General features: G+C 40.6%; 1 protein-coding gene across 1 annotated transcript; it reads left to right on the forward strand.

Moving 5' to 3' along the window:
• Nucleotides 1-65: 65 nt before the first annotated feature.
• Nucleotides 66-11,975, forward strand: USP1 (ubiquitin specific peptidase 1). Its single transcript, XM_008940603.1, has 8 exons — nt 66-235; nt 1,378-1,501; nt 1,856-1,963; nt 2,466-2,626; nt 3,101-3,810; nt 5,083-5,253; nt 6,363-6,564; nt 11,252-11,975. Exons 1-8 carry the CDS (start codon nt 66-68, stop codon nt 11,973-11,975), a joined length of 2,370 nt encoding a protein of 789 aa, XP_008938851.1.
• The last annotated feature ends 2,295 nt before the right edge of the window (nt 11,976-14,270 follow it).

Below are 14,270 nucleotides of genomic sequence, written 5' to 3' on the forward strand. Positions count from 1 at the left end.
GAGCGCCCAGCGCAGCTTCCCGGCCGGGCCGGCCGCCTCCGCCGCTCCCCCGCCCACCAGGAAAGATGCCCGGGGTCCTGCCGAGTGACAGCACCGGGCCTGCCAGAGGGAGCCCCTCGAAGAAGAACAGGCTTTCGCTGAAGCTCTTCCAAAAGAAGGAAGCGAAAAGAGCGCTGGATTTCACAGAGTCGCAGGAAAATGAGCAAAAGAGTCCCGAGCTCAAAGGCTCTGAGATGTATGTAAAGGGTTCGCGCTCTGAGCAGGGTTTGTGCTCCGAGTAACCGTCTCTGGTTTTATTGTGGAAGGAGCCGAGGGAGAGTTAGAGAAGTTTCGTTTGATGTGGTGGATCCGCGGCGCGGCTCCATCCGCTCCCTCCCGTTGTGTTCTCTCACTTAAGCGTGTGCCTGGACGTGGACTGAATAAACCCCCAAGCCAAGTTAGCCAAGCTGAACCAGCTCGTTACTGTAGCGAATTTCTGTAACTACTTGCTTTTAAGAGAACAAGTTTGTCATGCCCTAGGTGTTTGGCTGACTGGTATAAACTTTTTAATGACTTGCCAGTGTTAGCTCATTTGAAGTTAATATAAGGAAGTTCTGATGCTGAGTTAATAACATTAAAGTATAAAGGTTTGCAAAATAAGTTCTAAAATACTGGTTTTTTAAAGGTTATTTCTGCTGTGAGTAAAATAATCTATTGTGCTGCTTACTGTTCATTAAGGTGTTTCAAGCCCTGAGCAAATCTGTCAACTCATTTCATTGCAGCCAGTGAGGAAATTTAAATAGGAAATGTTGCTTAATCATGATCAACTACAAGTGCATTGGAGACTTTCAGATTTTGTTCTCTTGTGTCAGTGCAGTGCATTATCCCTGTCAATAACTTGCCAGATTCAGTGGTTCCTTTTGGGCTTTTCCTGTTTTTATCCTTTTGGCTTACATCCAGAAAATGAAGTTTTGTGACTCTGGAGCAGGGGACAGTAGTAGGAAATACATGCTAGACACATTTTTTTTAACACAGCCTGAGGAATGAACAAAGAACATACAAAAGTATTGCAAAGAGAACTTTTTTGGCTCTTTAAATCAGTCTCCTCATATTTTTTGGAACATATTTATTGGAACTAACAGCAGATTTGCCTGCTTTTTGGAAAGCTGTCTGGTTTTGCATAGGTTGCTGAAGAGAAGTGTTACAGTTGAGTGCCCAGAGCAGCCACATGGACACTCTCAGAAACACTTCTGACATGATTTTGGGCTGTATTTATAAGTCGTTCATTCTCTGAGCTTGCTGGGAGATGGTGGATGGCCAGGGGAGAGATGTGTGTTCATGCCAGAAGGAGTAATTCTCAAAAATTACCTCTCACACTCTGTTTTCTCTCTTTAACAGCGACCAGGTTGTTCCTGCAGCACAGCCTCCCTCCCTGGTTAGCTGTGAGAAAAAAGACAACATGCTGCCTTTTGTGGGCTTGAACAATCTGGGTAACACTTGTTACCTGAACAGCATCCTTCAGGTAAGATCCTGGCCAGGGGCCTCAAAAAAAACCCCCAAAAGTTAATTTCCTTTTGGCTGAGGAGAAGTGGATGAGATTCGCAGCTTGATACGACCTAGATGTCTGGGTGTACTATGAAGGGAATCTAATTACAGTGGGGGGGGGAAAAGATGATGCTGCAGGAAGTATGTGTGCTGTAGGTTGCCTTGATTGGGTAATTTCTCAGTTTACACACTCTGGGCACCTCCCTGCTGTGAATAATCCTGTGTGCTGTGCAGCAGCTTTGGGAGGTGCACAGCGAGTGTCGATGTGGATGTGGACATGGACTAGCTTCTTACTTGACCATTTATTCTTGTTGTAAACTGTTGCTTTCAGGTATTATATTTTTGTCCTGGCTTTAAAACTGGAGTAAAACATTTATATAATATAATTTCAAAGAAGAAAGAATCTTTGAAGGATGAAGGAGAGCAAAAAGCAGAAAAGGTAACGCCCTGTTCTTTCCCTTGTGATTGTGTGAGTGAGGCTGCACACCAGCAGTGTCATGAAAGTTTAACTCTGATTTCTAATGTTTGTAAGAAATTTTTAGTATTTTTTTTCTACACTGCTATCTCAGGTAAAGACATATTTGAGTTGTTCTGAACTGGAGTGCTCAGAGTGTCTGTAAACTTGTAAGCACAAGTCTTAAGGTTAACAAGAAATTTGTGAAGACACCTCACCATGATTCAGACATTGAGATAATTATGGTATAGTACTTTGAGTGGATAGAAATTGGAGTTTGGGTGAAAATTGTTTGGGTTTTTAAAGTAATGACTTGTCTTGCTTTTATATTTGTTTTCTACTGGCAAAATAGAGTGTCTGAAAGTCACCTGCATCCCACAGCAGACAAAAAAGTGTTAAATGCCTGTTAGAAAACCTGGAGAAGGAGAGAAAAAGTTTAACTTATACAGACAAAACAGCAAGTGGTTTTATTCTTTTTATATTGCAGGGAAATTGTAAAGAAGATCCCCTGGCAAGTTACGAGCTGATCTGCAGTTTGCACTCCTTGATTCTTTCAGTTGAGCAGCTTCAAGCCAGCTTTCTCTTGAACCCAGAAAAATACACAGATGAACTTGCTACTCAGCCACGAAGGCTGCTGAACACCCTCAGGTACAGATTATCTCAAACACAGATTTTCACCTGAAATCTGAAGGTTGTTATCACTGTAGAGCACAGCATTAGAGACTTGTGGGAGGTAGATGGTCATAAATTTGGGGCATCATTACAGGAATTTGGTTTTTTGTTTGTTACCCCTGTGATATAAATTTGGAAGTCAGTTTTCATTTTGAAAGAATGTCATTTAAATCTGGCTGTGCATTTAGAACAGTTCATAGCCATAAGTGTGTAAATATTCTCACTGACCTGAGAAGGTTCACTACTGGGTTGCAGCTGAATTTGTGCTTCAGTGTGTGAGGCTGGAGCTACCTTCCCATGGCTGTCTGTCACAAGAGGACTTCTCTGCAGGCCTGGAGAGGATTCCGCCCTGCTTTTGTATCTGAACTCACTAATTTAAATCTCAAATTGTGTTAACCAGTTAGCAAACAATAACTGCTCTTCATTGCTTTGCTCATCTACTTTCAACAGAGAGCTCAACCCTATGTACGAAGGCTACCTGCAGCACGACGCCCAGGAGGTCCTGCAGTGTATCCTGGGCAACATCCAAGAAACATGTCAGCTTCTGAAGAAGGAGGAATTGAACAAACTGCCCGTGGAAGAACCTAAACTGGAGGAAAAGCCTCATCAGAGTACTGAGAGCAATGGGACTGGCAGCCCTGCTGAGGAGGAGGAGGGGGTACCAAGCAGCCACGCTGGTGAGACAGCTGAAGACAAGCTCCTCAAGGGAAACGGGAAAAGAAAAAGTGATGCTGAGGGTGGCAACGCCAAGAAGAAATCCAAAGTCTCAAAAGAGCAGATTGCAGCAGAAGAAAACCAGAGACAGACCAGGTCAAAGAGGAAAGCAACGGGAGAGAAGCTGGAAAATCCAGCTGATGCCATTGCCAAGTGCCCGGGGGAAAACGAGAGCGCGAAGCCGACGCAGAAGAAGTCGCGGCTTAGGTTAAACTGGTTAAAGTCTTCATGCAAGCAGCCTAGTATTCTGTCTAAATTTTATAGTCTGGGAAAGTTAACTACAAACTTGGGATCCAAGGACCCGGGGAAGGAACACGACTGTGAGCTCCAGGAGTCATCTGTGAAGTGTGAAAATGGGAACGGTGTTAAAGAAGAGTCTCAGGAACCAGCGTCTCCTGGGGAGAGCCATGGTGAAAAAGGAGCTGAAAAAGAACCAAACAAGGAAGGTTGGTGAACAAGGGTATGGGCTTAAAATGAATGTAAGAAATCACTGTCTGTGGGAATTCAGCCTGCAGACAGCATGCCCAACAGATCTCTCTAAATATAAAATTAGAGAAAGTTTTTTATGAATGAAAATTTGGTTTTCTACATGTTTGTAATTGTTTCCTTTTTTTGTGACTTGACCTGTTTAGCTTAGAACTTAAGTATTTCTCTAACATTATGTCATCTTTGTACAATATTAAAAAAAGAAAAGGCTGAATATTACCAGCTTTGTATTATCACCAGTTTTTTGTCCTCCATCCAAACAGGAAGTAGTTTCAAGGTGTAAAGATGACTGAATCAAACCCCACTGGCTGTGGCTGTGGTCTTTACAACCCATACTCCCTCTGTCCTTCCCTGTTCTTTAGTCCTTCCATATTCCCAGCCTTCCCAAAAAATAGCAAGGACACTGGATGTGTTCTAGATGCTAATTAACTGGCAGCCAGTTTTTTGTCCTCCATCCAAACAGGAAGTAGTTTCAAGGTGTAAAGATGACTGAATCAAACCCCACTGGCTGTGGCTGTGGTCTTTACAACCCATACTCCCTCTGTCCTTCCCTGTTCTTTAGTCCTTCCATATTCCCAGCCTTCCCAAAAAATAGCAAGGACACTGGATGTGTTCTAGATGCTAATTAACTGGCAGGTATAGGTTTCTACAACCCATACTCCCTCTGTCCTTCAGTCCTTCCATATTCCCAGCCTCCCCAAAAAATAGCAAGGACACTGGACGTGTTCTAGATGCTAATTAACTGGCAGGTATAGGTTTTGTTTGTGTCAAAGGAACAAGGTACTTGCTGAGGGAAAGGCCTTGTTAATAATTTTAATAAACTTTATACTTGGTACTTAATAATTTGTAACTTTAATTCTGATCCTCCCACCAGTTTTTATAAAAAGTTGAAGGAATGCAGAATCTTTTGGGGTCTGCCTTTCTTCAGCAGGTTTGACTAAAATTGACCAATAAGTGTAGAAAATATTGGAGGAGGGGACTGAGAATAGATGGAAACCAGCTGAAAGCAGAAGTGTGATGTTCCCTGAGGAGGCCGATGGTCTGTATGAAGGCAGCTCCTTGTTTAGTTCCAAGTAGATTTTATGACAATTGCATGAGATAAGCAGCTTTTTATCTGTATTTATTCCAATCTGGAATCCCTACGTGGTGATTTTCCAAGGGCAGCCAAGTTGTGAAGCGTTTCATTCAAAAGACACATCTTGATCAGTGATTTGGTGTGTGCTTTTCTGTAGGTACAGAGCTGGCTGTTTATGAATTGGTAGAGAAGCTGTTCCAGGGCCAGTTAGTGCTGAGAACAAGATGCTTGGAGTGCGAGTGCTTCACTGAGAGGCGAGAAGATTTCCAGGACATCAGTGTTCCAGTGCAAGAAGATGAGCTTGCTAAAACTGAAGAGAGTTCTGAAAGTAAGTAATTATCAAAAAGGGTTGTGATGTGTCTTTTTCTGCTTCAGCCAGCCACTGAGGCAGGACAGTGCTATAGTTATGGAGGAACACTGCTCCTGTTTGTGCTGGTTAAAATTAGAGGCTGCTCTGTTTATCTCTTGCCCTGATTAACTTTAGACTTTGGAAATGCAGGGTTGATATCATGACAGATCTGGGCAGTAGGAAGATTGTTTCAGATCTTATAACATGGGCTGCTTATAGTCCTTCACTTACATAGATGTTTTCCTTACATTTTATTTGGGTCTCTCTGTGTTCTTCATGGATAAGAAATTCTTCTGCTTTTTCTTCACTTTATAAGATATAGCTGCACTTTTTCCCCAAAAATAAAAGAAATGAGAAGCCAGCTTTTTTTTTTGTTTGTTAATTTACCATAAAGATTGACTTTTTCAGTATTTTAGACAGTCATTGCCTAATAGCTTTTATCATTGTAAATGATAATCCTCTGGTATCTTCCATGAATTTTAGTGATCTGCACTTAATTTTTAGCTGTTCTCAAAAGTACATGTAGTGGCAACAATACATTTCTGAATTCAGAACTTGAAAGAAATTAATTTTAGTTCACAGGGACATAATTTGGAGCAGCTTTTACTGTCTTTTGCCCTCCTTGTTTTGCTGAAGGACTTCACAGCACATGTTGTGGTGTTCATGTGTGAAATGCCACCAGTGGCGTAGGTGTCACTGGCACTGGGAAGCTGTCAGGGGAGAAATGTGTAAAAAGTGAAAGGGAACTTCCTTGTGAAAGGTTATTTTGGAGGTTTGTCTTCATGAGTGAAAGTCTGATCTCAAACACACCCCCTCAGTTTCCAGCTATGGTGGCAGAATTGGTACATGCAATCTGAAGACAAGCTTTGGGAAAACCATTGATTTTAAGTAATAACCATTAAATGGTGTTTTCTTCATCTCCTGAAATGATTCAAAGATCTGAATACATTGTATGGAATCATACATCCTGAGTGCTCTTTGCAGTGGTGGTGGTAGCTTTTGAACATGGCTTCATTTGACATGCTTTGTTTTGTAGTGGAAATGTAAGTAGCAGCATTTCTGTGAATGTTAACGATTCTCTTTTATAGTTTCTCCAGAGCCAAAAACAGAAATGAAGACTCTTAAATGGGCAATTTCACAGTTTGCATCAGTGGAAAGGATTGTGGGAGAGGATAAATACTTCTGTGAAAACTGCCACCACTACACCGAAGCAGAACGCAGCCTTTTGTTTGATAAAATGCCTGAAGTTATCACGATTCATTTGAAGTGCTTTGCTGCTAGTGGCTTGGAGTGAGTATGCAGATTGACTGTTACAAACCTGGGTGCTGTTGGAAAGGGAATCTTGCCACAAGAGCTGGCAATGCTTTGTAATTTTTCCAAAAGCAAGATTTCTAGGTTGAAATTACTTTCCATCCCTGGGGGACAGCCCCTGATTTCCTAAAGGCTTTCTACAGTAGTGGCAGAAATTACCTCCAGAAGAATTTAATGAGATTTCTTAACAAAAGTTAGGTTTTGTATATTCTCTCAACAGCCTGATTTCCTGATGTTTCTTAAAACTTTACTTCTAGTATTCCATCTGTGTGAGTCTCTTAGAGGCAGGTTGAAGTACTTTAGCAGAATGAGAAATGAGAACAAAAACTGAATGTTTTGATCACAGCTGGTGGTACTTTGGTCTCTTAACTAAACATGAGTACTAAAATTCCAGGAAAAAAATAGGAGATAAAACATTTTAGAGATCTAACAGTACAAAAATCCTTTAAAATACAGTAATGTCATTGATGCTTGCTGAGCAATCAGTTTGTTATATACTCTAGGAATCCTTATGTTTTGAAAGAGATTATTCTTAGGAGAGTTCTTTACCTTTTTTCACATTTAGGAATTTGGGGAATTTTTTAGGAAGGGAGAAAAAAAAACACCAGAAAAACTGAGCCCCCCAGTCCCTGCAGTACTGTACATAAATGAAACCATGCCACGAGACTGTAAGCACAGCATTTTGCAGCAAACTCTGTTTCTCCACTGAGAATCAAATAGTGAAAAGTGACAGAAGGCTTCATCGGGCAAAACTTCACTTAAATGATAAAAATATTACCCCAGATCCTTCAGAAAATTGTTAAACCATTCATAATGTTTTTGGGAGTGACTATACAGTTTTAGTGACATTTGGAGACTTTTGCCTGTATTTTCCACTTTGCCTGTATTTTCAAGTTTTTCAACTAAAACAAAACTTTTGCTCTCTGCATTAACTTTGCTGGTTGCAGCCACAGAAGATAAACTTGTGTGGGTTTCAGCATGCCCAGCTGGCATCTGCTGCAGAGAGGCTGCAGCCTGGGTTTTATCACCTGATGGCCAGTGTTTTGAGGTTTCAACACTGAGCTGCTTTGTGAAAGTGCAGTCAGTTATTTAGGCAAGAATTAGCTTGGCCTTTCATCCACCTGGTTCCCTGTGGTTTGCATTTTCCTGTTGGTTGGCTTTAGACCTTTGGAGGCACCTTGCCAGCAGGAAGTTGAATGTGTGAAGTCTTCCATGGAATTGAGTTTATAATATTTGTGTCATAGATATGTTTTAGAGTGGGAAGTGCACAGAACCTTTGGCACTACACAGATCCAAGATCTAAGCTGGCAGAGGATGCTCTATAAACAAGTGCTGATCACTGCTCAGTACAGATCAGGTTTGTAAAATAATGATTGGCAAGGATTCTGTTAAGACAATGCTACAGGAAGTTTGTTGAGATTGTTAAAACTAGAACTCTGTTTTTAGTTTTGGAGCATATGTTTCTGACAGAGTAGAAAGGAAACCTCTCTGTAATGTCTGTTAACATCTCTTCATAAAAGTCTAGGATCATAACACAGGAAATTCTTTTCATTGTTCTACAGAATTTTTGAGTCACAAGGCAGAGAAAAGGTTGCACACTTTAAAAAAAAAAAATCATAATGCTATTGTTGAGTAGCCCTTGATGAGAGATAGTATCCTGCTATGATTCTAGGCTGTTCAGAAAAATACAACCAGAGATGTTCACCTGGAAGGAAACTTGAGTATTATCTTCAGCTAGCTCCTACATTTGCTATGTTTTTATTTTTATAAGGAAATGCTTGCAGGTTAACCAACTGTCTCCTGAATCACTTACCTCTTCTGTCCTGGCACTCTTCAGGTCCTTGCTCCAAGATATTCAGATACCTAGGTCAGACTGAATCCAGTCTCTTGTGATGTTCCTCGTGTGTCCTCTGAATCATGTCATGCATTTTCTGCCAAGTGCTAGCAGCCAGAGATTAGGGAAGTAAAGAGTGGAAAAATCAGATGTGGAACTGGAGTCAGTGATGAAGCTGCAACTGCTTGGAAGATGGTTTCCCAGTTTTTCATTCAGACGTTTTATCTTGGAAAAGGCCATGTAATTTCTAAACACATTGATCCAAAGTAGTAAAATGCAGCTGCAAATCAAGAGAGGAAGAGCCAAGGCTGGTAAACCAAAGCACTGGCTCATGCCATGGTAGCCAGTCACTCAGGGTGGCTTCTGAACAAGGAGCTTTGATGGAGTTTCCCCCAGCTGACTTGTAACATGAGTTGTAAAACTGCTTCCCTCTTCACAGATGAGTTGGCAGGGGTTTACCCTGAAAGCAGTAACAGACTGTTTGCTGGTGTTCAACTAAGATTTTTAAACTCTGAATCTTCACACAACTTTTCTTAGCTCCCATAAAAATTTTGAAGTCTTGCCTGCTTCTCAGTTGTGCTCTACTGAGTTTTCTGATGACTGAGTTTTAAACAAATGAAGAGAGATGAAGCAGAGGGGAAAAGTAATGTCAATATTTGCAGGTAGTAGGGATTTGCTTCATCTCTTCTAGATGCTGGCTTGCAAAGTGGATTGTTTTGTTGCTTTTTTTAAAATAAATCAGCCAGTGTGAAAATCTACTTGCCTGAGGATGAGTAATTCTCTTTGGCAAGTGTGTGCATGCTCAAACTCCAAAACTATTAAGATGACGTGTAACTGGTAACATCTAACTAAGCATTTCCACTATGTAAATGTAACAACTGGTGAGGAAAATCTAGGTTTTTGTCTTGCAAAATGGTGTCGGGCAAGAGCAGGTGATTTTTATTATTTTTTTTAAAAGGCTTAATTTGCCTATTAGTGACAACAGTGCTTATGCCACTGGAAATCTTTTAGTTTGGAGTATTTCACATCCTTACGTGTTCAGAGTGTTGCAGTAAAATAGCTTAAGTCATTCAGGGTCTGTAGTAACTTGAGATATTAATTCAGTGCAGTGGATAAAGTTCCACTAATTGATGGCCTTAAAAGAGGTAGCTGCAGAAATTAAGTTTGTTGTGTATTGAACTGCTGTGCACCAGTGAGAGGAGGCAGAGTACTTGGCATGCAATTTTTCTGTCTTCAGATTCTTATTAAGAAGAACAAAAAGCTAATAGGAAAAGATTTCCTCTTATTTCCTCCTCTCCACATCTTTCTGATGCTGGATCTCATTCAGAAGAAAGGTAGAGCTTGTTTTTTAATGTTGTATGTTGATATGATTGTCACAGTGTGCTTGAGTGGAACTGGATTGCTGATCAAGAGCATCAGCGAGCAGTTTCCCTGTTTCTTGACTCTCTTCTGAATATCTCTATTTCTGGCTACTAATAATAGGGATTTTCAGAAGATATAAGTTTTTTTTATTATTATTATTTCTGATTCTATGCTATTTTGTGTTTCTTCTAAAATGAGGTTTCAATTAATCAGACTTGAGTGACTGAGGACCCCTGTGTGTGTGTAAATGTATTTATGTTTACCAGGGTTTGTGGCTGTGACTGTGAGCCAAATGTTTAGAAGCAAAGCAGAATGAAAATTAAACCCAGGAAAACAAATAATCTGCCATTATGCTTATACTGTTACAACATAGCTACAATTCCCTTGGATTAAAGATAGTTATGATAAAATGCAAGTTGATTAATAGTAGTTAGCTCTCTGGAACCAAAGTTTTACAGGGTTTGTCTCTATTCCCCTGCATTTTTCCCTCCAAGACCTTAACAGTTGAGCAAGACTGAATCATCACTGAAATCAATTAGGCCATCATAACATATCATTAAATGAAGGGGTTAATTAAATTGGGCTGAGGCAATATGTAAATCATCTAAGATTAGAATCACTCAAGGAGGCTAATACACAATGAAGTCCCAACATTTACTTTCTTTTCAAACTCTGTGGAAGATTCTTATTGTAATGGAAGGACTTCACCTTTTCTCATTGTAAATTTGCGCACTATGAACAAAATGTTAGCTAGAGAACCCTGGATGCTCTCCCAAAGTAAATCAGGTAGAGAATTGTTTGAAAAACCTGAATAACATGGGACAGCTAAACAAGAATCCCTAGTAATAGTAAAGTGTTAGTAACTTACTCACCCTTGGATAACTGTTGCATTGCCATTGGCAGTACACTAAGGTGATCTGAGAAAAACTACTTGTTTTTTCTGAGTGACATTAAAGTGACTTGGAAGTAAAATAGACTTGTATTCCTTTATTAAGTAAATTACTTTCAAAGGTTTAGAAAAAAAACCCAAAGCCCTAACCCTGCTTACTTCAGCCTCAGATGCTGAGGTTTTGGGTTTGGATCTGGGAAGCAGGATATGAGCTGGGGAAAAGTGCTGAGTGCTGGTGCACAGAATCACAAACAATAACTGAACAATTGGGTTCACTCCTTTTTATCGTCACTGTTTAAAAATGAACTTGAGTCGATGCTTCAGAAAAAGGGACTCTCTCAAGCAGTTAAGATCCATAGTTACTAGGCTGTAAGATGTAAGATTACATACATAAAAATGTCTGTCCTGAAGAGGGATGCCTGGGGCGGATGCTGCTGATAAGCATGTTGAACAGTGAGCAGCTTTGCACGTTGATGTCACCCAGGTCTTTTTAATAGAAGAACTATAACACATAGGCTACCTAAAGTAGTATTTAGTATGAGCTGTGTGCAAGAGGCCTTAACTTTACCTTTCTTCTGAAGGTTTGATTGCTATGGTGGACTGTCCAAGATAAACACTCCCTTGCTGACGCCCCTCAAACTGTCCCTAGAGGAATGGAGCACGAAGCCAACCAACGACACCTACGGGTTATTCGCAGTGGTGATGCACAGCGGCATCACCATTAGCAGTGGACACTACACAGCCTCTGTCAAAATCACAGATCTGAACAGCCTGGAGCTAGACAAGGGAAATTTCATCACTGCCCAAACGTACGACGCCATTAAACCAGAGCCCCTGAGCGAGGAGGAGGCGAGAACTGTCGCCGAAGACTACGACGACAGTGAAGTCTCCTTCAGAATCAATGGCAACGCCCAGCCAGGGAAAGCTCTCAACAAAAAGAGCATGGAGGCTGTCGGCCTTCTCGGGGGGCAGAAGAGCAAGCCTGACTGTGACCTGTACAACAGCAAACCGCCCAACCCCGAGAAGTTCCTGAGCGTGGCGAGCGAAGCCCGGAACGCCGAGCCTGGCAGCAGCCCCGGGGGCGGCGCGGAGCACGGCCAGCAGGAGGGGGCTGCTGCCCGGGGCCTGGAGAACAAGGCTCTGTACGTCCTGCAGGGCCTCAGGGAGTACGAGGGTAAGTGGCTGCTCTTCGACGACTCAGAGGTGAAGGTGACAGAAGAAAAGGACTTTCTGAATTCGCTTTCTCCGACGTCGTCGTCAATGTCGACTCCTTACCTACTGTTTTATAAGAAGATTGTAGAGTGATACTGTATTTTGACTGTAAATATTAGGGATTTGCATACACCTATTATTTAGTCTGATTTGCATTAAAACTACCTGGAAGAAACGACTGTTCTGTTTGTTTTTTTGAAGCTACTGGATCATAATGTTTCTGGTCTTGTTGTTCGGTGTTAAGTGGCTCAACTTGAATTAACAAACCAAGACATAGAACTTAACTTGCATAACAACTTCTATGCTGGAGAATAGTGATATTACCTGCTAGAAATTCCAATTTGTATAGTTCCTAAACGATGCCTACAGTACACGGTAGTGGTTTTAACACAACTCTGTTTCAGACATGCCTATTGTATTATTAGCTACTTTTTCTTTTTTTTTTAAATAAAAGTTATTTGTATTCATATCCTGGAGTAAATGTATATTAACTAGCAGATTTCCTCAGAAGTTGTGTATTTTTGTAACTTGGGAAGTATTACTTCATATTTAGTCTTTGGGTAATGGCTGTGGTTTATTCTCCTTATCCAGTTCTGTACTGCTTGGTGCAACTTGAAGCACAAGAAAAGGGTCTTGTAACCTTGTTTAGTGTATTGGAAGGAACTGAACTTAATAGAAATGTTTGAATGGTCTGATTTGCATCTTATTGCCTAGGTGTTCAATGGGCAAAGTGTAAATAGGTGTGATTAATACTTCAAAACAGAAGGAGCGTGTAGTGTAATTAAAATAATTTTGTACTTTAAAGCCCTCTAATATGCATATCTGTTTGGGTGGATTTGGAACTTAGTGGTGATCTTATAACAGTTAATTTGTACTTTGAGCTCACTTCAAATGTGGGAAAATGAAAGAAGCATTTGGTTTTGATGCTTTGTTAAAGACTGTATATATGAAATAAAAAAAATTTATGATATGCTTCTGAGATGACCAGACTTGTGTTTGGAGAGGGAAAAGTGGACAGTGAAAGTGGCTGTGTGCTGTTACAAAAAGGTTGGGAAACTATCATAGAGAAATGGGAGATCTGAAGTGATTTAAAAAAATCACATTCTCTGTTTTTTAACCAGTTCTTGTATGGCAGATCCTCATTTGAAGGCCCTGGATGACTAGCGATAAGGCTCAGAGGCAAGAAGAAAAGGAAAACCAATTGTTGTAAAAACAAGTGAATGATGAGCACTAAATGCTAGGGATTAAAATCCAATAATCTATTAGATTCTAAGAAGTTATGGTGAATCTTGTGAACTGCAGACGATTAAAATCTTAAAAATATGACACAAAATAGGATGAGATTCTGCTGTTACAGGATGGATGGAATGACATGAAAAGCACTTCTGCAAACAAGGAAGATAGATACTCAAGATGTGAGTATGCCCTAGTTTTCTGGCTGTATTTACACTTTTTCAAGTACAAATTATTTCTTTACAGGAAAAGCCTTAGAAACCTCCACCTAGTTTATTCTGCAATACTTTGTATTCTGCAATTTTTTATTAGCATGTAGTATTAGCACTGAGGTAACTCATGGAAAAGACCTTTAGTGTGCTTCCCATGTTATGGTGGACCTGGTTTTTGTACAGACCTCCATTTGGCACTATAGCCTAGATGATGAATTACTAAAGTAAATAGAAAACAGTGTAAGAAAGGCTGGACTAAACTCAGAGTCACTTATAAACTCATGCTGAATGTCTCCAGTAATTATCTTCTGCAGGTGAGAAAAATCTGGAATTTCCAATACACTTTTCCAGAGCACTGTCACAATAATAAATTGTTCCATAGTCTAAACCAAGCAATAGCTACATAAAAAAAAAAAAACAAAACAACCAAACCAAAACTGTAATCTTACCTTGCAAGATAGCCAGATCACACAGTGCTATTTTTTTTTACTGCCTGCAGTATGGGGTTTGTTGAATTTCAGCCTGTAAATGAAAGTTGATTTTTCCACACTTGATCCAAGACTTATCTTTTCATTCAGCTACAGGAACAGGAAATGTCCCAAGGAAACAAAATACCATATATTCAGCAAAATACTGGCTGGGGTGCAATGGAAGGAAGATGGAGCTGTCTTCCATCATAGGATACAGCCTGAGAGCGACAGTCTCAGAGACAGCTGACCAGAAAACCATCAGCTGGAATATGCTGAATGAAACAAAACCTTCCCCAGCATATGAATGGATGAGATGGGGTAGGCTTTTTGGAGGCTTACTCGGGTCAAAGCACTTGCCACCCTTCTGAAGAGTCCTTTGCCCTATTAACAGATGTCCTGTGTTGCACGTGGCCTGGAGTTTGCTGTGATGCTGGACAAAATGTGCCTGCCCAGCCCTACACGAGCTCCGGTTG

Source organism: Merops nubicus, unplaced genomic scaffold, assembly GCF_000691845.1.
Source record: "Merops nubicus isolate BGI_N331 unplaced genomic scaffold, ASM69184v1 scaffold5190, whole genome shotgun sequence".
Taxonomy (NCBI): domain Eukaryota; kingdom Metazoa; phylum Chordata; class Aves; order Coraciiformes; family Meropidae; genus Merops; species Merops nubicus.

Bases quoted from the DNA above. Each gene is read 5' to 3' on its own strand.
- USP1 (XM_008940603.1), top strand. From the start codon at position 66: ATGCCCGGGGTCCTGCCGAGTGACAGCACCGGGCCTGCCAGAGGGAGC. The intron at 1,502-1,855 runs GTAAGATCCTGG...TGTTGCTTTCAG, and splicing joins ACCTGAACAGCATCCTTCAG to GTATTATATTTTTGTCCTGG. The intron at 1,964-2,465 runs GTAACGCCCTGT...TTTATATTGCAG, and splicing joins GAGAGCAAAAAGCAGAAAAG to GGAAATTGTAAAGAAGATCC.